At 28.6% G+C, this 27,673-nt stretch overlaps 1 protein-coding gene across 2 annotated transcripts in view; it reads left to right on the top strand.

The window, feature by feature from the left end:
- Positions 1-419: 419 nt before the first annotated feature.
- The window catches only part of LOC142232190 (CKLF-like MARVEL transmembrane domain-containing protein 4), a 59,694-nt gene continuing 32,440 nt past the window's right edge, over positions 420-27,673 (top strand). The window contains exon 1 of one of the 2 annotated variants that reach the window (XM_075302911.1): positions 420-844. In XM_075302911.1, coding sequence (XP_075159026.1) covers positions 707-844 — 138 coding nt within the window. In that variant the 5' untranslated portion in view covers positions 420-706. The remainder of the gene's footprint in view (positions 845-27,673) is intronic. The other variant, XM_075302909.1, reaches the window with a different exon arrangement.

The raw sequence follows: 27,673 nt of genomic DNA, 5'->3' as shown, positions 1-27,673 counted from the left end.
TTTCTACGGTCTTTGGCATTTTTCGACCCATTGTGAAATACCAAAAAAACTGTAAATATGGATAACTATTCTATACATTGAATTAGAAAAAAAAACAAAGATACATTTTTGTTATCTTAATATGATCCATATAGTATATAAAATATATGTGTATCAACAGAGAATCGTATTGAAACTTTCAAAGAGAGTAAAGATAAAAATATTTTGAGAATCCAAAATAGCAATACCTGTTGTTGTTGTCGTCGTCAATGTTCGGTAGTAATTTTCAGTTGTGAGAGAATTGAGAAGTAATGGGGATACTACTACATCTTTAGAGCCCCCACAAAACATCGACGTCGGCAGAGACCACATTTTGTTAACTTATTTTATTGCGTGCACTGTGTAGTAGTAAAAGTATAGGTAGGGTTGAGTGTTTGTTTTGTCAGACAAGCGAGACGGGACAAATGACTATGAACGTCGAACCAGTAATATAACGTGCGTCGCTCACATCGGTTGTGTTTGTTGGATTTTACGGGAGAAAAGAAAATTATAGAAAAGAAAAAAAAAAACAGGGTGAACCATTTAGCCGTTTAATCGTTTCAAAAGAAAATAATCGAGAATATATAAATAAAACTAAATTCAACATAATTCGTGCACACTGGGCAGCATTTAAAGTATTTTTTTAAAGAAATTTTATTGAAAATTAAAATAATAACACATTAACAAAATGGTGGAAACCGTAATTACCGTTGAACGCACCCAAACTACACAAACCACTGCCCCTGGTGGTGGCGGATTAAGCGCTTTAAGGATTAACATTGGATATTTCCAAACCGTTCCAGGCATTATAAAGATTGTACAATTTGTAAGTTTAACTGCTGAAATTGAAAACAGAAATGTATTGATTTAAATCTTTCATTTTTTTAAAAATTAAACTCCACCGAGTTTTTTTTTTATTTGTATAATTTTATGAGTATAAATTATTTTGTGCAATTATCATTTCGCTGCGATAACTGCACATATGTTAATATATGCCTGCAAATAGGAAATATGCGATTATTACTATTTGACTTTCTTGAGGAGACTCGTTGGGAATAAAAATTTATTGCATTTACGGTAATCCGTTATATCTGATGTTTGTTTACATTCGATATGATTGCTAGTCTGGCAACCCTTATCTCAGACATTGAGAGGTTTTTTTGACGCAGTCACTGTGGCTTAAAAAAGTTTTCTTAACTGAAATCCAAATAATGACTAGTAAAAATTTTTTCCACTAGTGTGAAATATTTCGAGGTATCGTGATGTAAAGTGTGTTTCCGAACGTCATGTTAAATATTTAACGGGAAGCTTCCAATGCATTAATAGAGTACAGTTTTAAGTGTTTTGAAATTTATAATTTAAAAAAAAGACATCACCGAATTTCGTTATTTTTTGGCGCGAAATGTTAACCTACAATCATAGAAAAATTCAGCTAAAACAACCGTCGGTGTCTGCTGTATTTGTACTTCAAGGTCTAGTGGACAACTTGTTAAGTTTTTAGGTTTCAAAATCTTAGACACAGCTTATTTAAGAATTAACAAATAAGCAAAGTAGAAAGCCGGGCGGGACCGACTATATCATACCCTAAACCACCCCTATTGAATTAGTAAACATACGTATTTTTTTGGGTATCATTGAAATAGGGTTAGAAGTTAAAGCGTATTTCCATATTTAAGAAAATTGAGGGGTACATGCAGAGAAGAAACATGATTGCGACATTCATATTAGAAGAGCAAAATAATATGATAGGAGCTATTTTTGCGGCGACCATGTAACATTTTCACCTGCAACCATGTTGGCTCAGTGAACACGGTTCTAAGAAAAATAAAATTGTCCTCATCTAAAATGTTATTATATTGATAATAAGAATTTTGTTTCCATTAAAAGACAATGGTCACGATCTAAAATGTTATGGTATTCGCCAAAAATGTTTTTCTTCCAGTTAAAAGAACATGGTCACAGCCTAAAATGTTTTGATCTGTACATTTTTTCAATTACACTTCCCTTTTCTGTGTTCACATAAAACCACGTGCCACTTCTGAATAAATAAATTAATACAAAACACAGTAATTCCCTATTCTCCGTCCATTCCAAGAACCAATCAACACACGACTGACGCGCAAAATGAAAATCGTGTGTACACCTGCTCAATGTTTTTATAAAATTCTTTTCGCTGCAAAAAAATAAAAAATTAAAAGGTCACGAAAACAATGTACATGGTCTTTATGACCATGCAATGATTCTAGACATGTCTATATGTAACCTATAAAAATACTTTTTTCTCTGCAAAAAAGTAAAAAACTTGAATGGTCAGGTACATGATTTTCCCGACCATGTAATGGTCTCAAATTCTATCATTTATATCATTTAATTCTATTCTGTTTGCCGCATTTGGGAACCATTTAAATGCTTATTGCCAACATATATTTTTCTCCGCTCGAAAAATATTTTTACAAAGACAAAATACATGGTTTTCGCGACAATTACCTACTCTAGATAAGCATTAAATGGATGCGGTAACCATGGTCAAACATGTTTTTTTCTGTGTGTGTACATGTTTATGGGAGTTTTATCACAATCTGAACAGAAATGTCTGATATTAGGAGCTGTAGTTGATTCTGAATCTACAGATGCCACAGATGAATCAGATATGCCACTGTTTTAAGGCCAAATTTGGGAAAATCAAGTGATGCATATATATGGGAGCTATATCTAGATCTGAACCGATTTGGATTATATTTTGCAGGTTTGGTTACTTTGTACTGAAGTTGAGAAAGATCGGTAATAAATGAGGCCTCATGGTCAAGAATAAGGTTATTAGGGGCAATTTTTTTGAAAGTCGGGCAATACATATATATGGGAGCTATAGTTAAATCTGAGCCGATTACCAAGATATTCTGCACATATAGTCAGTTCTATAGAATATTAGAGTGAGATCGGTTGATAAATAAGCGTATAATGGCCAAATGTGTATAAAACGGGCGATACATATATTTAGGAGCTACAGCTAAATCTGAACCGATTTCTATGATTGTTTGCACGTATAGTAACTGCTATAGAAAATTAGATTTGGCCAACTTTGTGTAAGATCGGTTGATAAATAAGGGACTTATGGCCAAATTTGGGAAAATCGGGCGATACATATATACGGGAGCTATATCTGAACCGATTTCGATGAAATTTGCCACACTTAAAGGTTGGTAAATTAGATTACCTTGTGGCAAATTCGGTTAGTAAATAAGTGCAATCTGATATGGAGCTATATCTAAAGCTGATCCGATTTTTACCAAATTCAATAGCGTTAGTCCCTGTGCCAAAAAAAAAAAAACGGCCTAAACCAAATTTAATCAAAATCGGTTAATAAATGCGACCGGAATCCTGCGAACAACAAATACTTGGACAGACGGGCGGACACCAATGAGTCGATCGGTATATATGTTATGGGGTCCAAATCAATATTTCTGGTAGGTACATTTTTTGGCAGATCAAAGTTATTATACCCTGACCACTATGTGGTTTAGTGTATAAAAATAGTTTTTTTTTATAAAAGTCCTTAAAAACACCTAAATGCGTTCAGCAAACATTTGGTTTGCTAACAGCAAATTTCCTTAACAGTTCTAAATAATTAAAGTATAATGTTCTATTTTTCCATTTGAACCTTCGGAGTTCGAACCTTTTGAAGACTTCAAGGCTATCACTAACAAGTTTCTTTGGGTTTACAATTAACCGTAGATGCCACTCATGTTTAAAGATATCCACACGTCATATCATATCTATCAACACATACATACATATATATTTATTTAATTATATTTCTGAAAATCATAACACTCTTTTTCATATTATACGTATCTCACTGAAAGTTTAATGCTTTAAGCCATAAAAGAAATTATATTCTTAGGACATATTGTGGTGATATGATGTCACATGCTCTGGTTTTGAATGAAACTTCTTTTTTTTGTATTTTAGACTTTTTACCAATTATGTATATTGGGTTAAAAAAATTGAAAGAATTTAATCTCTTGTAACGCCTAAAAACTTTTAAATGGGTTACTATTGTTTTATTTACATTAAATTAAATTTAAGAGATTAGATAAATTTCTAGTTTTTGTTGTTATTATATCTCGGAAAATGTTTGTATTCAATTAAATTAATTGGGCGCATAGAAACATATTTATAAAAAGCTTAATACTTCGTACAAGAGGGAAAAAAAGAGTGCGGAGTGGATTTTTTTAATTCAACTGTCAATGCTGAAGATTTCAGTTGTTACGATCAGGGCTGTGGAGTAGGAGTCTGAAGATTTTGCTTCTCAAAATTTTATTTCTATAGAAAATTTTGTCAAAATTTTATTTCTTTAAAAAATTTTGCCAAAATTTTATTTCTATAGAAAATTTTGTCAAAATTTTATTTCTATAGAAAATTTTGCCAAAATTTTATTTCTATAGAAAATGTTGCCAAAATTTTATTTCTATAGAAAATTTTGCCAATATTTTATTTCTACAGAAAATCTTGTCAAACTTTTATTTCTATAGAAAATCAGGGCTGTGGAGTGGGAGTCTGAAGATTTTGCTTCTCAAAATTTTATTTCTACAGAAAATTTTTCAAAATTTTATTTCTATATAAAATTTTTCAAAATTTTATTTCTATATAAAATTTTGTCAAAATTTTATTTCTATAGAAAATTTTGCCAATATTTTTTTTCTACAGAAAATATTGTCAAAATTTTATTTCTATAGAAAATTTTACCAATGTTTTATTTCCATAGAAAATTTTGTCAAATTTTTTTTTATAGAAAATTTTGTCAAATTTTTTTTTTCTATAGAAAAATTTGTCTAAATTGTATTTCTATTGAAAATTTTGTCAATATTTTATTTCTATTGAACATTTTGTCAATATTTTATTTCTATAGAAAATTTTGCCAAAAATTGTATTTCTACAGAAAATTTTAAAAATTGTATTTCTATAGAAAAATTTGACAATATTTTATTTTTCTAGCAAATTTTGTCAAAATTTTATTCCTATAGAAAATTTTGTCAAAATGTTATTTCTACAGAAAATTTTGTCAAAATTGTATTTCTACAGAAAATTTTTCAAAATTGTATTTCTATAGAAAATTTTGCCAAAATTTTATTTCTACACTCAAAGAAATTTGTTAGTAGGGACAGCAGAAAAGTCTGCAGAAAAAGGGACAGCAGTCACTGTTTGCTGAAATAGCTCCTGCTTTTTTTAAGCTTGATTACACTAAAACATGTTTTATTTTGGCTAAAACAAATAAAAATGTCAACTTAGAAGCTATCCTAACATAATTAAAACAATATTTTATGAATATCTATAGTATTTGACCAAAAATCTGAATATTTATCGAATTAAGGCATAACAGCAAACAAAATGTTTGCTGATCGTATTTAGGAGCTTATTACAGTGCAAAAATATACCAAAAACTACATTTGGTTCTTAAATATTCTTTGGGGAAAAATTTATAACCTAAAAATTTTATAAATTGTTGTTCACTTGGCCTGAAGTACAAAAATATAACAGCAGACATCGACTGCTGTTTTTAGCAGACTTTTTTCTATGAGTATATAAAAAATTTTGTCAAAATTTTACGACGCTGTAGTATTTCTTATGGAAAGCTTAAATTGTTATCACTATTTTCCAATACTCAATACAATGACAATTCTATTTTGCCTATTTACAAATCCCTGATATGAAAGGGTTTACAATAATTTTCTACAACAGTTTTCTACATATTTAATGGCATTAAAACGACAGGAGTCATTCCAAAGGACATTGCCCATCCTTTCTTTCATTACAAACCTTCTTTTTTATTCAAGGTTTGATTATCGGGAAATGTCCAACAATCGATTGACACTTACTTGCAGCTTGAGGCTTTAGTAATAACATACAACTGATTTTTTGATAAACTATTTTTTTATAGAATATATTTTTGTGTGTTTGGCATTTTATTAATAAAGAATATTGGTTTTTTTTTTTCATTGTGTAGAGATAATTTCTTTGTGAATTTAAAGAAAATATTTGAACTTCCATAATACATATATCTTATTCTAAATGCAAATATTAACTACATATTACCATTTACACAAAAAGTGGTTTGACAAATTCCATGTCTCACCATTTGACAAAATTCTCTAAAATGTGTTAACTTGTCGGGTTCTTTATATGTATATTTTTGTTTTATCTATTCGTTTGTTTTGTAACTTTTGCCACGAAATGAGCTCACTGCCAAAAGCACTTTTTTTTGATAAAATTAGATTTATGTACAGTGAGCGGCAAAAGTCATGGTACATTTCAAAACACGCTTAGTAATTTTGTAATGGTAATGGTAATTTTTCAAAACACGCTTAAAAAAATATATAGTGCATATTTTTTACTTATTCACTTACATATATAAGACAATAATTATAATAAAAATAGGCACAGATTTTTTAAGTGTGCTTTTGAGGAATTACCATGACTTTTGCTGCTTACTGTATATATTTTCGCTTGCTTTCATTTACTAAAACATACAAATTCAATAGTAAAATACACATTTTTTTGTATTTATTTAAATATATGTATTTAAAAAAAGATTCGAGAGGGGGTATCCATAAGTTAGGCTGTAAATATGCAGTACCCTTAGAAAAAAAAAATTAACATCAATTTCGATAGCCGATTTTAACTTACATCTTAGTTAAATTGTGGCTGTATTGAAATTCGTATAGCTCTAAAGAAATTATACCAATTTTTAACTCCATTTTTTTTTTCTTAAAAAAATAACATAAAAAAATATTTGTTTAGTAAACTTTCTTTAATATGACAAAAGATATTAACATCCCAGCAAAAAAGCGTCGCCAAAAAAGTAGTGAAAATGTTCTATTTGGATCCGGAAGTTGTGCAAAATTGGTGCAGAAACGATGAATTTAACATGGGCTTGCCATAGGACGCATGTCCACAAATTCAATAGCCGTTGCACTGAATTTGCATCACTTAGGTTAGGTTAGGTTAGGTTATGTGGCAGCCCGATGTATCAGGCTCACTTAGACTATTCAGTCCATTGTGATACCACAGTGGTGAACTTCTCTCTTATCACTGAGTGCTGCCCGATTCCATGTTAAGCTCAATGACAAGGGACCTCCTTTTTATAGCCGAGTCCGAACGGCGTTCCACATTGCAGTGAAACCACTTAGAGAAGCTTTGAAACCCTCAGAAATGTCACCAGCATTACTGAGGTGGGATAATCCACCGCTGAAAAACTTTTTGGTGTTCGGTCGTAGCAGGAATCGAACCCACGACCTTGTGTATGCAAGGCGGGCATGCTAACCATTGCACCACAGTGGCTCTTCTTGCATCACTTCTTAAGGTATGATTCAAATTCAGTGTTTTTGATATGAATTAAAAAATTTTATAATATTTTGCCAAATGAGTAATTTTATAATTTATTATGATTTTTAATGTTTTCTAATGCTTGTGTGAAACGTTTGACCTCAATTTTTTTCAAAAATTCGCAAATTTTTATTATTTGTACCAATTTATTAATTCGTAATCTGTTTTTAACCTATTTGAGACAAAAAAAGTTAAATTTACTCATTAAAAATATGAAAAACGCGTGTTATTAGAAATTGAATTGAAAGAACTTTCTGTGTAGTTAAAATAAAGAACATCTTTGGGAGAACATTTTTGGAAGTGCTTTTAAAGTTGTGCCTTTGCAACAACTTCCAAGTTTTTTTACTGGGATGTTAATATCATGTTAAAATTAGTAAAATATTTTAGAAGCGTAGACGGGCCTTATTATATTTTCGACTAGGATACTTTACTTAGTAAAATTGTTAATAAATTTAATTTAGCACTATATTTTTTAATGGTTAAATTTTAATATAAATTAACGTAATTTAATGAATTTATCTAAAATATTTTTTTTTTAATTTTGACCATTATAAAAATGTGTACCAGGAGGAAGTAGTTCCACAAACATTTCTTTTTAAGAGCTTTACGGGATCTCTTATCAATTTTTTTCCACTTCCGATGAAGTTATTTTGGATCAGTCTTAGAAAATGCGCCATTTGACCGTTTAAAGTCAAAATTTAAAATTTGAACAGTTAAATGTGACAAAAAAGAAAATCTTTGTTGAAAGTATTAATTTTCAACCCCGCGGGGATTTGAACCTGTGCCTGTAAATTTTTTCATTTCTATGGAAGTTCTTTTGAGAATGTTTTGAAAATTACTAAAATTTTCAGTTTTTATTGAGTCTAAATGGGAAAATATATATTTTTACAAAAATATATGCAGAAAATAACAAAATAAAAACGATGTAAACGATAAAGAAATTCTTTTGGAAAAATAGTTGATAAACAAATTTGCCGCTGGAGAAATTTGAACCTGTGTTCTTTATTTTGTTGGTCATACTAATAGAGAACATTGCAAGAAGTAGTTTGAATGTTATGTTTTGGTGTCATATTACGATCATATCAAAAAAACATTTGAATTGACGTTTCGATGCTCTGTGTTCAATGGCGTTTGTTGCTAACTGTGCTAAGACGTACTTTTATGGTGTCAAAAACCCAGTCGGACCGAACAAGTTTTTCAAAGTGTAAAAATTAGATAATTAGATCATAATAAGTAAGGAAAGTCTAAAGACCCTGCACCACTTTGTAAATCAACATTTTCGATACTATATCAAATCCGCCAAATGTGTAGGGTGCTATATATAAACGTTTTTGACCCAAACCCATCTGAACAAAATTTATAATCTATAGACTTAAAATTTAAGTCGACTTATGCCCTGGGATGGTATTCTATGTTAGTAAAAAAATATGGGAAACATTTTAATCTGAACCAATTTTGAGGCAACTTCGCAAAAGTGTATTTATGATTTATCGGTCGACAGGTATGTATTAGAAATAAAAAAATTTGAGTCACTTTTACAAGTTTTCGACTTAGCAGTGGCGGTTTTATAAGGAAAATGTGGGTATTTTGGCCATTTTTGCCCAAATCGGGAAAACATATATAGATATATAGAAATCTTAACCGATTTCAACCAAATTTGACATGTATACTTAGTATTTTAATTCTACGCCCTTGTGCGTAAATCGGACTACAACTTTGACCTATGTGGTCATATGACGGAAAATCGGGCGAAAGATATATATGGGGGCTATATCTAAATCTGAACCGATTTCAATCAAATTTGGCACATCTGACTATAGTACTTATTGTTCTCCTGGTGCAAAATTTCAAGAAAATTAGGGTAAAACTCTGGCTTCTGGGGCCATATAAGTCCATATCGGACGAAAGATATATATGGGAGCTGTATCTAAATGTGAACCGATTTCAATCAAATTTGGCACACCTGACTATAGTACTTATTGTTCTCCTGGCGCAAAATTTCAAGAAAATTATATATATATATATATATATATATATATATATATATATATATATATATATATATATATATATATATATATATATATATATATATATATATATATATATATATATATATATATATATATATATATATATATATATATATATATATATATATATATATATATATATATATATATATAAATGTGAACCGATTTCAATCAAATTTTTCACACTTGACTAGTGTTATGTTTGTGCAAAATTTCAAGCAAATCAGTGGAAAAGTGCATATCGGGCAAAAGATGTATATGGGAGCTATATCTAAATCTGAACCGATTCCTTCCAAAATCAATAGGGTTCCATTCTGGCCCAAAACAGGAACTTGTGCCAAATTTGAAGGCGATTGGACTTAAACTGCGACCTAGACTTTGGTCACAAAAATGTGTTCACAGACAGACGGACGGACAGACGAACATGGCTAGGTCGAATCAGGGACTCAACCTAAGCATTATTGCCATAGACACCATGTGTCTATCTCGTCTCCTTCTGGGTGTTGCAAACATATGCACTAATTTATAATACCCTGTTCCACAGTGTGTGGTATAAAAAGTGTAATAAAAATATTGATAAAAATAAAAATCGCAATTGGCAACAAAATTTAATTTCTTCATCCAAAAGACTCAGCTTCTTAAGTAATGCAAAGTATCCGAAAACGAAGTACTTCTGTCCTATGAAAAGCCCAAGTTTTCTCTAGATTTCCTATATCTTTCATATAATCCACTCTAGCTTCTGGATTCAATAGTCGATAGTATCTACCATCAGATGACGAGCACTTCTCTTTCTTTTCAGCATAATTGGCGCATTTGAGTAAATGGTCTATCAATCTCCTTGTCGTTAAATGAATTTATAAGTCTCTCTTTTTATTGGATTAAACCGATATCATGTTTTTTTTTTTTAATATCAAAAAAATCAAAAATACGATTAAGGAATTGTAGCTGTGTGAGAAAGGAATAATTCTCGTATGTAATTTTCTTAGGAAATTAGCATATAACATAAGACAAATTGAATCATCTCTCACCCCGCCAGATCTACAATGAAGACTATGGAAACTTGCATTTGCCAGCAAAGAAACATTTGCCTAGTCAGGCTTGTGGATTGGTATCTGGCGTTTTCTTTTCAATAGCTTCATAATCAATCAATTGCTCAATCATGTCCAATAAATATTAAATTGTAATAATAATACGTAAAGAAAACCAAAAACCCGAATTTTAAATTTGGTATTTTTTGCTTCATAATTAACTCAACACATCATACGAGCCTCATATCCATGAAATAATGAAAAAGTTTAATGCTTATTTCTCTGGCCTTTAAGAGTTGACATCACTTGGCTAATTTTAATTTATTAGATATTCTGATTATATTCTATTTTGTTTCTCAATCATCCATCCATGGCATTGAAACTTGCTATGGTGATGGACGGTGCCCTTTGTTCTAAAATTCTTGTGACAATAAGCAGACATCAAGGTTCTTTAAATACCAAAAATATCGGAAAACTTGAAATACTGAAAACATATTCAAATTCAGATCCAGATTGGAAACACACGTCTATTTTTCTGTTAGAACCCTATTCCAACTATATAAGTCATATAATATAACATATTGGGGTACATTGATTACCTTTATGCATATCTATGAACGTTGTAAAAACGTGTGAAAACAAACATCTGCCATTTGTATATACATACTTAAAAAACGAGAGCTTGATTATTGTAGGAAATATATGTGTTTTTTAAGTGATTCATACCATGTTGATAAAATATTAAGACCCATTGTGAATGGTTGATGTATTAAAATGAGAAAATCTACTTACACTCAAAAAACAGGGCTCTAAAGCCAATTTTCTCAAAATTTTTACAATTTTACCACAAATGCGTCCATCTTGAACAGCGTATAGTGCTAAGGGCATGTTTGCAATTTTGAACTCTATTTTTTTCTCCTTTTTTTAGCGCGTGAGAAAATGAATTATTTCTAATAAATTTCCTTAAATTTTTTTTCGAAAATTATTTACTTATTTTTGTGATTGTTTGTGGTTTCTCTGCGGGTGCCCTATTCAAAGAATCACTTAACATTTTCCAATTCTATCCTCTATTATCTCATCTCTATTAAAACCGAACAAACAATTATTACTTAATATTAGATCATCATATATAAAACAAAAGAAGTATTATAACATAATTTAATGAAGATACTAGACATTCCGATGGATGTTTCTTTCGTTTCAGTTAAGGTTAACAGTTCAATTAACCATGATTATATTAACAATAAAAACGAAAACAAATTCTCGGGCCACAGACAATAACACAAGTTTCACTTTTATTTAGAAGAATATCACAAAGACAAAACCGGAAAAAGAGAAATGCGAACAATCGAAAACAAGACTTCCATAGATCGATATCCACTTCCCATATATGGTTAGAATTCAATTTCAGCAATAGTTAAAACGGAAGTTTCGATGCGAATAATCGACATTGATCGAAACACCATGAAACATAGGGTAATGCAGTAAACAATTGAATCATCGACAACAAACACAAAAGATGACGTTGATATTGATGACAAATATTGTATACACCTTTCAGTCTATAGTTACACTGTTCAACATAGAAAATTTGTTAACACATATTTAAAAAAAATATATATATAATAAATTTATATTTATGACCAATCCAAAAAAGGGTCGCCAAAAAAGTAATGAAAATGTTCTTTTTGGATCCAGAAGTGGTGCAAAATTGACGCAGAAGCGATGAATTTAACATGGGCTTCTCATAGGACAGAAGTCCTTCATTTCAACAGCCGTTGCACTGAATTTGCATCACTTCTTTAGGTGAATTCAATGTTTTGGATGTAAATTAAAAAATTCTGTGATATTTTGTAAAATAAATAATTTTTATAATTTTTAATATATTCTAACGCTTGTCGGAAACGTTTGACCCTAAATATTTTCAAAAATTCACAATTTTTTTCAGATTGGATTTAGCATTTTTTTTCGACTAAATTTAAATTATTTTTACAATTTTATGAATTCTTACTCTGTTTTTAACCTATTTGAAACAAAAAAGTTAAAATTACCCATTAAAAGTATGAAAAAACCCAAGTTATAAAAATTGAATTAAAAGAACTTCCTGGGTATTTAAAATAAAGATCGTCTTTGGGAGTGCATCTTCTGGAAGTGCTTTTAAAGTTGTGCCAAATTTGTTTCCTGGGTGAAGAAAGTAAAGCAGGCAGGAATATCGTAAAAGCAAAGTTTCGATTTCCCTATAACCCGAGGAAGCTTCCGCAAAGAGATTGAAATCCATATGGTATTTAAACTTCCTAAAAAAAATTTAGTATTTAAACTTAAATTAAAAAATATAATGATAATAATAATATTAATAATAATAATAATAATAATAATAATAATAATAATAATAATAATAATAATAATAATAATAATAATAATAATAATAATAATAATAATAATAATAATAATAATAATAATAATAATAATAATAATAATAATAATAATAATAATAATAATAATAATAATAATAATAATAATAATAATAATAATAATAATAATAATAATAATAATAATAATAAACTTTATATTTATTTGCTTCTTCCCTCACATATTTATTACTTCCTCGTGGTTTATTTAGTTCTTAACATGTTTGTTCTGGTACATAAACAATGTAGAAGCAAATATTCTCAAAATATTATTTCTATAGAATATTTTCTCAAAACTTTATTTTTTTTAATATGTATGTCAAAATGTTATTTCTAAAGAAAATTTTGTTTAAATTTTATTTTGCATAGAAAATTTTGTCAAAATTTTATTTCCATTTGTTTTGTTTTGTTATTGTTGGTTTTGTTCTTTAAGCATTGTTGTTGTTTTTTATTTCAGCTTAAAACCATACATTGACAAAACCACAATTGTAGCTTAACCAACAGAGGAAAAGAATGTTTGTCAAATTTATTTGGGCAAAGCCCTATAGACTGCAAGATGGTTGGATGGACGCACGTTTCGGAATTACCACATTCCTCATCAGCATCCTCTACTTGCAGCCAAACTATCAACCAATTATCAGAATAAATTCAGGCAGTTTATTAAACCCAACAAAAACTACACTTGAACCCTCCGAAAAAAAGGTTTTACATTGATAGCCGGCTTATGCCGAAATAAATTCGAAACAAACATATCTCTTTTCCTATGCCACTGTCAAATCATCGATTTGAATTCACATGGCTGGGTTTATTTTGAGCGTGCCTCCTCTTCTTTTTGTAAATGGAAAAAGAAGAGGAGGCACGCTCAAAATAAACCCAGCCATGTGAATTCAAATCGATGATTTGACAGTGGCATAGGAAAAGAGATATGTTTGTTTCGAATTTATTTCGGCATAAGCCGGCTATCAATGTAAAACCTTTTTTTCGGAGGGTTCAAGTGTAGTTTTTGTTGGGTTTAATAAACTGCCTGAATTTATTCTGATAATTGGTTGATAGTTTGGCTGCAAGTAGAGGATGCTGATGAGGAATGTGGTAATTCCGAAACGTGCGTCCATCCAACCATCTTGCAGTCTATAGGGCTTTGCCCAAATAAATTTGACAAACATTCTTTTCCTCTGTTGGTTAAGCTACAATTGTGGTTTAGTCAATGTATGGTTTTAAGCTGAAATAAAAAACAACAACAAAATTTTATTTCTATAGAAAATTTTATCAAAAGTTTATATCTATAGAAAATTTATATTTTATATCTATAGATATAAAACTTTGTCAAAATTTTTTTCTAGAGAAAATTTTATGTTGCATAGAATATTTTTGTAAATTTTATTTTTAAAGAAATTAAATTTTGACAAAATTTAATTTCTTTAAAAAAAATTGTCAAGATTTTATTTCTATAGACAATTTTGTAAAAATTTAATTTTACGTAGAAAATTTTGTCAAAATTTTATGCTGCATAGAAAATTTTGTCAAAATTGTATTTGTATAGAATTTTTTTTAAATTGTATTTCTATAGAAAATTTTGTCAAAATTTTATTTTGCATAGCAAATTTGTGAAATATCTCGTAATTGGAGAGGAATATTTTGCAAAAACATAAATAATTCTATCAATCCACCAAACAGTACAAAAATTTACCATTTTTGGTAGAATCCTACCAACTATGGCAACCGTGAGTAAAGCAAGAACATGCAATTTTGATGTTTTTTTGTGAGTAACTTTATTTTATATAAGGGACCCATTTGCATTATGAGAATAAACCCCAAAATTTCAAATGAATCCCAATTTCCTTTTAGAGGTGGTCCTTCTTTTTCACGTGGGGCCTATTTACGATTTCTCGGATTTTCCAATGTTGGCAACTATACACACATTTGTGGCCGAACTTCGGGGTTTAAAACTTTTTCCTATAAAAAGAGACCAAATGGGGCTTAAGCGATTCCCAAAAGATTCGTACTCAGTAATACATACAGTTTGTCCATAAATTGTTTGCAAAATACATACTTAATTTTTTCTTACATCAGTTTACATACGGGAGCCACCGTGGTGCAATGGTTAGCATGTCCGCCTTGCATACACAAGGTCGTGGGTTCGATTCCTGCTTCGACCGAACACCAAAAAGTTTTTCAGCGGTGGATTATCCCACCTCAGTAATACTGGTGACACTACTGAGGGTTTCAAAATGTCTCTAAGTGGTTTCACTGCAATGTGGAACGCAGTTCGGACTCGGCTATAAAAAGGAGGTTCCTTGTCATTGAGCTTAACATGGAATCGGGCAGCACTCAGTGATAAGAGAGAAGTTCACCAATGTGGTATCACAATGGACTGAATAGTCTAAGTGAGCCTGATAAATCGGGCTGCCACCTATCCTGACCTAACCTAACCTACATACATCACACATCATAATTTTCAATATCCTTTTAAATCAGTAGTAAAATTGGGCCCTAATTTTATTTTGGGGTCGATTTTCATGCTTCAGTTATATTTTGTTGAGGATCATTTTCATGGGGCTCATATTCATTCTGAAGCATCGTCCCACACCCATAGAAGGAATACGAGCACCCTTAAAAATGTTTCAAGAGAAAAATGTTTTTTTTTTTTGGATGGGAAATATGTAATACGGTTGTCACAACCATGTTATTTTCTTGGAAATTATGTATCTGATTTCTGCAAACATTTTATTTTTGGCGATAAAATAATATTTTTGAGCCCGGGTCATGTTTCCCGTCAAAAACAAAAAACATTTTTCTATTGAAACACGTTTAAGGCGATTATATTCCTTCTCTGCGTGCACATTTCTGGTTCTATTTCATTTCGGGGCTCATTTTCCTGGGGTCCATTTTCCAAACGGCCCTTTTGTGGTTTAAGAAAATGCAGAATAAAAATTTAGGTGAAATATATATAACAATACCCAAAATTTGTAATATTGTCGTTTAGTGTTAAATAGTTTCATTAAATTATACAAAAAAATGTAAAATAAAAAACTTGTTGATGTTCAATCCAAAAACGTTTTTATATTTAAATAAAAAACAAATAAATGGTCATAATAGTAAATCATTGTTGTCTTTATTTACAAAATAAAAATAATATGTATATATCAACACATTACGTTACTACAGAAGAATTCAAATCGGTTAATTTTATTAACAGATTATTTTTTAACCCTGAAATTTTGAAAAATAACATGTTGGCACAGTGAGATCATGTTAGAAGTCAAGACAAACAAAAAGATATTAACCAGAAATGTTAGAACAAATGTTTAGAAAAAAAAATATAAAACAAAACATTATTCAGCAGCATAACCGTGAAATCAAAAGCTAATTTGACAAATTTTCACAAGATGCTTTGTGTCCATATACCTTCAGCTAATCATATACATAGGTACATATATACTTATGATTTGTTTTGAAGATGACTACATCATAGCGCCAAATGCTTCGCTAACCAATTGGACAGTGCATCATCTTATAATTATAGAAGCTATATGAAAAATAATAAAAAAAATCAAATCTATAATAACGAGATTTAAAAAATATGATGTCAAAAATAAAGAAAACGTGACATCGTTAGTCACAGTGTTTCAAAACAGGAACTGCTTCATCGATACACTTCTTCATCTAGTTCGATGACAGACAAATTTTGTTTAAATGAAATGAATAGGTCATCCAATAAAGGGAACTGATGAATATGTTGAAATCCAAAACAGCCGTTTCCCAACTATTATGAATTTACTTTCACATGCCGTTTGCAAGAAAGGCAATAAAATGTTCAACTATTTATAATTATTTTTCAAAAATATACAAAAATTCCTCAAGTAATCACATTGTGAAATATGTCTTATTCTACCCAGAAAAAAGTGATGAGTTCATGGCAATCACATTACATCACTCAAAATCAGTTGCATTTTAGTTTAGTTTGGCGATATCAGCATGGATTTGCAGTCTGTCCATCAGTTAGTCATTCATCAACAAATGCATTCATTCAATCTTGGGTATATTAGAATGGGTTAGCAATATGTGAATACTAACTGCACAGGAAAACAGTTTCAATTGAGGGCCCAAAATCGTAGATCATAATCATCCATGAGGCTGAAAAAATTAGTATTTATTGGTTTATTTCAAGACCATTTTTGTTGTAGAAATTGTACAGTATTGTGGCATATCATATTGGTCTGTGAAATTGGGTATCAATCTGTCAAACACTTAAATAGGGATATGCCAAATTAATTTAAATAAAATTAATGGATACAAAATTTTGTCATTCATTCCCCAAAATCTGATTTGCCTCCTAATGATTTCAATTGCCATGTGCTTTACATGAAATCAAAAATTGATCCATATCGGTCCCATACAAACCGATCCCTAGATGTGGCTTGTGGAGCCTCTACACGAACGAAAAATACTGTTTTTCATATGTTTGGGTGTAAAAATTATATGTTTGGAACTCTAATTTTGTAACACAATATTTTTAAGTGCAAGCATATAATGTTCATAAATTTTTGGGACATATATGTTAAAATGTTAGAACGTATTATGTTTGGGACATAAAATTTTTGTAAATATAATATGTTTTAATGCAAACATATATTAATTTAGAAATAGCCTATAAACATATATGTGTTATGAAAGAGAGACCTACACGGATGAAAAAGACTGTTTTTCATATGTTTGGCTATAAACATTATATGTTTGGAACACAAATTTTTAAACACAATATTTTTGAGTGCAAGCATATAATGTTCATAAACTAGCATAACATGTTTGGGACATATATGTTAATATGTTAGAACATATTATGTTTGGGACATAAAATGTTTGTAAATATAATAGGCTTGGATGAAAACATATATTAATTTAGAAATAGCCTATAAACATATATGTGTTTAGTAGCTTGGAGCGCTATTTAACAGGGAGCGATATTGAATTAAGTTGGTGGTTGTTGCTTGTTATTACAAAATTAACATTTTATTTTTCCTTGGGCAATTGATCAGCTACTTCTTTGATCCTTACAAACTGTGTGGTCCGCTGTTCGAATCCCCGTCCGGTAAAAGGTAAAATTAAAATAAAAAAAATCATAAAATTGAATAATTTCTTCTACAATGTTTGTATTACAGAAAAAGGTGCTAAGAACTAAAAAATCTCGTGGAAGTGAGAAAGATGTGGGGGAATATACAATTAGGCAGAAACAAAATTTTGAGCATTCAGATCGAAAACCTATGTTGTTAGCACCTATATTACCTGTTTATTTTCATAATTCATTATGATTGTAAATATATAAATAAATAAATAAAATTTTGAGCACAATATTGTTTGGGAGAATTTTTTTTAAGCCTATAATATTTTTGGGTGCAAAATGCTTCCAAACATATTATATGTTCACATAATAACATATTGTTTTTTGGAAGACAACATTATTGAATTTGGATGCAAAAATACAAAATGTTTGGAACTTAGACTACCCAAACATATATTGTTTAGACCAATATGCTTTCAAACATATTATATATTGGAAGAGATCAAACATATAAATGTTTGGGCAATACCCAAAAATGTATATGCTTGAAGCAAAATATGTTTGGGAGTATATGTTACAGAAGCGATTTTTTGTGAGCGCGTAGAGAGTATACTGCAAGTAAGCGAATGGAAGTAACCAATTGACGCTTTAGAAATATATATACACATTGGTACATATTTTTTTCTACCAGTGTATGCCTAAGGTGAAACATAACATGTTTGAACAATACAAACAATAGTTTGTTTGGACAAATCCTGAAAATATATATGCTTGAAGCAAAATGTGTTTGGGTTTGAGGGTGTAGGAAGAGCAAATTTCATCCGACCCGGTTGATATCTAATAACCATTGAAAAATGGGTTAGTATTGGTTCATTATGTTATTATATATTGCCCCCATATAAACCGATCCCCAGATATGATTTCCGGAGGACCCTAAATGACGTGATGTTAGTATATGGCCTGTAACAACCATGCAAAAATTGGTACATATCAGTTCATATAAACCGATAACCAGATTTCATTTGCGGAGGTGCAAATTTCATCCGATCCGGTTGAAATTTGAGAAAAAATTGAAGTTGTTCCAAAGGCACAGCTTTAACAGCATTTTCAAATATTTTCTCCCAAAGATTCTTTATTTTAACTAAACATGAAGTTATTTTATTTAAATTTTTGCTAAAATAGCAACATTGTCTGCTATTCTTAAAGCTCAATCACAATAAAACCGGCATCAGTTTGAGTGAAACATACAAAAAAGTTAAACAAAGGGACTTGACTACTTACCCAATTAAGCTAACAAAATTTTTGCTGATCGCAGGAAAATACGAAAAACTATTTTTGGTTCTTTGGGTAACATTTTAAAACCTAAAAAATTTTACAATTTTTTGTTCGCTAAGTTCTGAAGTATCACAAATTAACAGCATACACAGAGCCCTGAGCCATATTTTAGTGAAACTTTCTTTTGCATCTCATGAATGAAATTTTGGTGAAGAAAAAAATTATTTGAATTCGTTATTCTTAATTTAATTTTATTGTACACTGATAAAAAAAAACAGAAAGGCACCAGATTAGCATTATCAGAATTAGCATAATTTTCATATTTTATTGTAAACATTTCCAACTTTTTACCAATAAAGTCGAAAGCATTCATACATTAAAAAACGTTTGCATATTTACTTTAACCATTGCATAATTTTTGTAGACAACGACAAGATGATGACGATCTTTTGATATTCCTCCAAAATTTTAATGTCTACCAAATAGTGGAGGTTTCTGCCTTAATCGCACACAACACCCACTTATAAATTTTGAAATTGTGCTGAATTCATTAAATAAATATGTATGATTTTTGTTGTTATTGTTATTTTTTCTTTATGTGCAAATGTATGTTTTTGGGTCGCTTTATATTTTCTTAAGTTTATGGGCCTTAGTAATCGCCTGAACAAATATTCTGACTGACTGTATTACGTTCGTTGGTATTATTAATTGTAATTTATTATTATTTTTTGTTGCCAAATGTCTGCTGATGGTGTATTAAAGAGCGGAAAAGTGTGACAAATCCTAGAATATAATAAATAAATATACGGCATATGGACAAATAGGATTTAGGTCAATGTTTCCTTGGACTTGACATTTGAAATTAATTTCGAGGCCAGAAAGTTAAAACAATTTTTTTTAATTTTAACTTATTTTACAAAATTGTAGTACTAGTACCTTGAATATTTGTATCATAGAGGACTGTACCACATCATTGCCATTTATGGAAAAGTGTTGCTTTTCCACTCGAGCCAAACACAAATTACCAAAATTTGGAGACAATTTTACCAAAAAACTAACAAACCAAAAAAAAAAAAAATGATTTTGCAAAATTTTATTTCTATAGAAAATTTTGTCAAAACATTATTACTATAGAAAATTTTGTCAAAATTTTATTTCTATAAAAAATTTTGTCAAAATTTTATTTCTATAGAAACTTTTGTCAAAATTTTATTTCTATAGAATTTTTTTTTCAAAATTTTATTTCTATATAAAATTTTGTTAAAATTTTATTTCTATGGAATATTTTGTTCAAATTTTATTTCTATAAAAAATGTTCTTAAAATTTTATTTCTATAGAAATTTTTTTATTTCTATATAAAATTTTGATAAAATTTTATTTTTATAGAACATTTTGTCAACATTTTTTGTTAAAAATTTATTTCTATAAAAAATTTTCTTAAGACTTTATTTCTATAGAAAATTTTGTCAAAATTTTATTTCTTTAGAAAAATTTGTGAAAATTTTATTTCTCTAGAAAATTTTGTCAAAATTTTATTTCTATAGTAAATTTTGCCATTATTTTATTTCTATAGAATTTTTTTTATTTCTATATAAAATTTGGTTAAAATTTTATTTCTATAGAAAATTTTGTAAAAATTTTATTTCTATAGAATTTTGTCAAATTTTATTTCTATAAAATTTTGTCAAAATTTTATTTCTATATAAAATTTTGCTAAACATTTTATTTCTATAGAAAAATTTGTTCAAAATTTTATTTCTATAAAAAATTTTGTAAAAATTTTATTTCTATAGAATATTTTGTAAAAATTTTATTTCTATAAAATATTTTGTCAAAATTTTATTTCTATAGAATATTTTTTTTTAAATATTGTTTCTATAAAAAAATTTGTCAAAATTTTATTTTTATAGAAAATTTTGTGAAAATTTTATTTCTATAGAAAATTTTGTGAAAATTTTATTTCTATAGAAAATTTTGTGAAAATTTTATTTCTATATTTTTTTTTCTCAAAAATATATAGACAATTTTGTCAAATTTAGCCATAGATAATTTTGTCAAAAATTTATTTCTATAGTAAATTTTGCCATTATTTTATTTCTATAGATAATTTTGTCAAAATTTTATTTCTATATAAAATTTTGTTAAAATGTTATTTCTATATACAATTTCGTTAAAATTTTGTTTCTCTAGAAAATGTTGTCAAAATTTTATTTCTCTAGAAATTTTTGTAAAATGTTTACTTCTCTACAACATTTTGTCAAAACTTTATTCCTATAAAAGATTTTGTTCAAAATTTTAAATTTAAAGAAAATATTTTACATGGAAGGAGAATTTTTCAAAAATTTATTTCTGTAGAAAATTTTGTCAAAATTTTTTTTTACAGAAAATTTTGTGAAAATTTCATTTCTATAGAAAATTTTGTGAAAATTTTATTTCTATATTTTTTTTTTCAAACATATATAGACAATTTTGTCAAATTTTGCATAGATAATTTTGTCAAAATGTTATTTCTATAGTAAATTTTGCCATTATTTTATTTCTATAGAAAATATTGTCAAAATTTTATTTCTATATCAAATATTGTTAAAATTTTATTTCTATAGAAAATTTTGTCAAAATTTTATTTCTCTAGAAAATTTTGTCAAAATTTTATTTCTCTAGAAAATTTTGTCAACATTTTATTTCTCTAGAAAATTTTGTCAACATTTTATTTCTATATATTTTTTTTTTCATATAGAAAATTTTATTTCCATAAATAATTTTGTCAAAATTTTATTTCTATAGTAAATTTTGCCATTATTTTATTTCTATAGAAAATTTTGCCTTTATTTTATTTCTATAGAAAATTTTGTCAAAATTTTATTTCTATAGAAAATTTTATCAAAATTGTATTTCTATAGAAAATTTTGCCAAAATTTTATTTCTCTAGAAAATTTTGTCAAAATTTTATTTCTATAGAAAATGTTATCAAAATTTTATTTCTATAGAAAATTTTGTCAAAATTTTATTTCTCTAGAAAATTTTGTTTCTCTACAACACTTTGTCAAAATTTTATTTCTCTAGAAAATTTTGTCAAAATTTTATTTTTATAAAAATTTTTGTCAAAATTTTATTTTTATAAAAATGTTTGTCAAAATTTTATTTCCACACAAAATTTTGTCAACATTTTATCAAAATTTTATTTCTATAGAAAATTTTGATCAAAATTTTATTTCTATAAAAGATTTTGTCCAAAAATTTAAATTTAAAGAAAATATTTTACATGAAAAGAGAATTTCGTTTGTTCGTTCCGGAGGAAAGTATTGTTTCTTTGTCGACAGGTAATCAAATTTCGCATAAAACGGTTCGAAGATTTTTTAACTTCTATTTCTTGCATAGTAGTACCAGTTATTCTTCTTTCACCCAATAAATACCACCCTTAAATAAAAACTTTTTTGTTACCAACAAACGAAATGTTGAAAAGTCTGATTAAAACAATTTATGACAATGCAGTAAATATTGAATAATAAAACTTGATTGTGATTATTTGTATATTGACCCATTTTTGGCCTATGGGATGGGAACGGACAGTGTCAAGCATTAGTTGATTAGTTAGCTTTTTTGTGGTATAATGTAAAGAGGGTTGTAAAGAGGGGCATGTAAACACCGTATTTACTATATACTGAAAAAACGGGGTGTGGCGAAAGAGTGCAACATTTGGCCAAAACAAAAGTTCTTATTTTAATAGCAAAAATGTCTTCGAGAATAATGGATTTTTAAGGTATATAATAATCGACTATATTTTCTGATATCTGAATTTATTATCGCATGTAATTCATAAATATTAAATTTTGAATTTTGCCCAAAACAATAAGTTCGCCAGACCATAGAGCAATAGGTCTAATTCGTAACTTGCACTGAATCACGAATCTCTGATGGGGCTTAGTTTCTAATGTTCTATTTAAAATTACATATGAAAGAATTTATTATCGTATTATATTCATTAGTATTAAATTTAAAATTTTAAAATTTGCCCAAAACAATAAGTTTGCCAGACCACAGCACTGAATCACGAATTTCTGATGGGGTTTAGATTCTAATGCTCTTTTTTAAAAAATTAATAAATTGTGTACACATATTTGTAACCACCCTGTAATACAAAGCGGTGACCCTGTGTAAATGTGTGTATGTATATAATTAAAAATGTTGTTGCCGTTTGTTGATTAGTACCTATAAAAATGTTAAAACTAAAGAAGAAAATCGAAGTAAGGGGAAAAAGGTAAGAAAAGAAATACAAAGTTGATAAAAACAAAAATAGCGTTAACACCAACAATCCACCAGTGAAATGGGAAAGTAACAAAAGATAATAGTCTACATTCACAATACCAATGTATATGTACTACCATATATGAGAATACAAATAAATAATTTACAATGCTCCACTGTTCATTATAACAAAACGTTCAACCTAGCCGGAGGGAAAAAAGAAATCACTGAACTTAACTCTTGCTTACATCAACAACACACTACATAACGTCACATAATTAATGCCATATTTAATAATCTATGCGCATGCGTAAAGGTGCATTGAACCCGACTGATATAGTATCTGAACGAATTACAACAAGACCGTTTGTCTTGACGTTTGTTTCAATATCGATTGTCCCATGAATAAAAAGTAGTTAGATTGGATTTGCTGTTGAAAAGGAAAATTATATTTTTTAATTAATTTACATTGTTTATCTTAACTTTTTTTTATTTAATTAATTCAAATCATATTTATTTAAATTGGAAAAAAGTCTCAATAATTAAAGTAAATAAGGCAGTTAATAATTTTGTGTGTTCATCCTAGACAACATCGCAATGAACTTTTATACAAGAAAACTTAGCAAAAAGTTTAAAAGTACGGCATATACTGTATTAAACACCGAGAGAAAAGATGTCAAATTTATATCGGTTTGGAGAACACGCAGAGAAGGAATATGATCATCCCAAAGCTGTTTCAAGAGCAAAATGTTATTTTTGGAGGGTACATGTTGGTACATGTTGAAAATTTCTTCAATTAATAAATTAATTGATACAATTAACTTTTTAATCAAGATGGAAGCAGTAAGTTAATTAAGTCAATGATTGAATTTTTTTAATTAAAAACTTAATTGTTACAATTATCATGTTAATCAAACTCGGAAGACTATGTCATTTACCAAAAGTAATGGAAAATTTTTTAATTTTTAAATTAAAATTTATATCAAACAATCCATTATTTAATTACACTAAAAACACAAAACTAGATAAAGTAATTAAACTTAGATACCTTTTAATTCAAAAAGTTAATAGTGTTTTGCAGTCAACTTAAGTTAAATTTCTAATTGAATCAATTAAAAAATTAATTGAAATTTTCAAATCAAATCAAATAATTTTTTAGTCAAATATTTTTTATACCCACACACAAAAAATTTTTTTCTGATTCAATCACGAAATTAATTGATCCAAAATGGAAGTTCTTCTAAAGGCACGATATAAAAGCACTACCAAAAGTGCCCTTCCAACGATGTTCTTTATTTTAACTACACAGGAAGTTATTTTGATTCAATTTTTTAAAACTCGCTTTTTTCATATTTTTAATAAGACATTTTAAATTGTTTTGTTTCAAATAGGTTACAAAGAGAGTAAGAATTAATAATAAAATGGTACAAATTATTCAAATTTTGTCGAACAAAATTCTAAATGCATTCTAGAAAAATTGCAAATTTTTGAAAATATTTGAGGTCAAACGTTTTAGACAAGCTTTAGAATGTATTAAAAAATCATTTAAAAAATGTAAAAATGATTTATTTAGCAAAATATCACAAAATTTCATAATTCACATCCAAAACATTGAACATCACTTTTTAAGGTGTGATCCTAAGAAGTGATGCAAACTCAGTGCAACGGCTGTTGAAATGGTGGGCATCAATTTGTCAATTTTGTACCACTTACGCATCCAAACAGAACATTTTCACTACTTTTTTGGCGACGCTTTTTTTGCTGGGTATGGAATTTATTATACTTTATTTAATTTTACTTTAAGTTCAATTTGTTTTAAGCGAATAGTAATTCACAATAGCCTGATATTAGGAATCGTAGAAACATTGATTTTGCTAAATTTAAGGAATTGTAAATTTTACCAAAATGTTGAAATTAATAAAATAATTCTTTTTTGCTGTTACAAATGTTAAATAAATTATTTAATTTTAAATTAAAATTGTGAATCAAATACTATTGTGAATCAAGTATTGGCTGTGATTTGCAGTGGATATTATCCATCAGTGCCATGTACTTCTAAATATCAACATAAATGGGATTGTTATCACGGTTACCACTCGAGCCCCAAATAATTTACCAAAATTTGTAAAAAATTCTACCAAAAAACTACCAAACAAAAAAATTTTCTATAGAAAATTTTGTCTCTATAGAAAATTTTGCCAACATTTTATTTCTATAGAAAATTTTCTCAAAATTTTATTTCTATATATATTTCTACCAAAATTTGGAGAAAATTCTACCAAACAAAAAATCTTCTACACGGATGAAAAAGACTGTTTTTCATATGTTTGGCTATAAACATTATATGTTTGGAAAACAAATTTTTAAACACAATATTTTTGAGTGCAAGCATATAATGTTCATAAACTAGCATAACATGTTTGGGACATATATGTTAATATGTTAGAACATATTATGTTTGGGACATAAAATGTTTTTAAATATAATATGCTTGGATGCAAACATATATTAATTTAGAAATAGCCTATAAACATATATGTGTTTAGTAGCTTGGAGCGCTATTTAACAGGGAGCGATATTGAATTAAGTTGGTGGTTGTTGCTTGTTATTACAAAATTAACATTTTATTTTTCCTTGGGCAATTGATCAGCTACTTCTTTGATCCTTACAAACTGTTTGGTCCGCTGTTCGAATCCCCGTCCGGCAAAAGGTAAAATTAAAATAAAAAAAATCATACAATTGAATAATTTCTTCTACAATGTTTGTATTACAGAAAAAGGTGCTAAGAACAAAAAAATCTCGTGGAAGTGAGAAAGATGTGGGGGAATATACAATTGGGCAGAAACAAAATTTTGAGCATTAAGGTCGAAAACCTATGTTGTTAGCACTTATATTACCTGTTTATTTTCATAATTCATTATGATTGTAAGTATATAAATAAATAAATAAAATTTTGAGCACAATATTGTTTGGGAGAATTTTTTTAAGCATATATTTTTGGGTGCAAAATGCTTCCAAACATATTATATTGTCACATAATAACATATTGTTTTTTGGATGACAACATTATTGAATTTGGATGCAAAAATACAAAATGTTTGGAAATTGACTACCCAAACATATATTGTTTGGACCAATATGCTTTCAAACATATTATATATTGGAAGAGATCAAACATATAAATGTTTGGGCAATAGCCAAAAATGTATATGCTTGAAGCAAAATATGTTTGGGAGTATATGTTACAGAAGCGATTTTTTGTGAGCGTGCATAGAAAATTTTATTTCTATAGAAAATTTTTTCTACATTTTATTTCTATAGAAAATTTTGTCAAATTTTTATTCCTATAGAAAATTTTGACAAAATTTTATTCCTATAAAAAATTTTGACAAAATTTTATTTCTATAGAAAACTTCGAGAAAATTTTATTTCTAGTGAAATTTTTGTCAAAATTTTATTTCTATGGAAAATTTTTGGAGAGAAATGCATTGCAAGATCTACCAAATCATCAAGAATTCTACCCAGAGAGTATTAAGAAAACAAGAGAACGAAACTGCGACAGTAGGAGGCAGTCATGAGGAAATTTATCTAATGTCATGCAGTTTTTGTCGGCGCTTCTCTCAAATATCATACAGTTTGCGTCGGCGTCACCCAGTTCAGTTCTCTGCCGGCCTTATGAAACGTAAGAAAAATAGGATTTAGAACCTACTTTGTAGTAACAAAGCCACCGTGGTGCAATGGTTAGCATGCCCGACTTGCATACACAAGGTCGTGGGTTCGATTCCTGCTTCGACCGAACACCTACAAGTTTTTCAACGGTGGATTATCCCACCTCTGTAATGCTGGTGACATTTCTGAGGGTTTCAAAGCTTCTCTAAGTGGTTTCACTGTAATGTGGAACGCCGTTCGGTCTCGGCTATAAAAAGGAGGTCCCTTGTCATTGAGCTTAACATGGAATCAGGCAGCACTCAATGATAAGAGAGAAGTTCACCAATGTGGTATCACAATGGACTGAATAGTCTAAGTGAGCCTAACCTAACCTAACCTAACCTTGTAGTAACAAATGTTCTTTTATATAAATCTTTTCACTCTATTAATTTTTTTGGCAGACAATTTGAAATTATAACTGCCGATGCCTTAATAAAGAATTTATGAAAACAGCGCTTCGACCGCAACGTCGGTTATACCAAAGCGGCAGGATTTGTGTGACATCTATAAGGTTG

Source organism: Haematobia irritans, chromosome 3 (assembly GCF_050003625.1).
Source record: "Haematobia irritans isolate KBUSLIRL chromosome 3, ASM5000362v1, whole genome shotgun sequence".
In the NCBI taxonomy this organism is placed as follows: domain Eukaryota; kingdom Metazoa; phylum Arthropoda; class Insecta; order Diptera; family Muscidae; genus Haematobia; species Haematobia irritans.
Note: the sequence above shows the minus strand (reverse complement) of the source record. Positions and strands in the feature narration are given on the sequence as shown.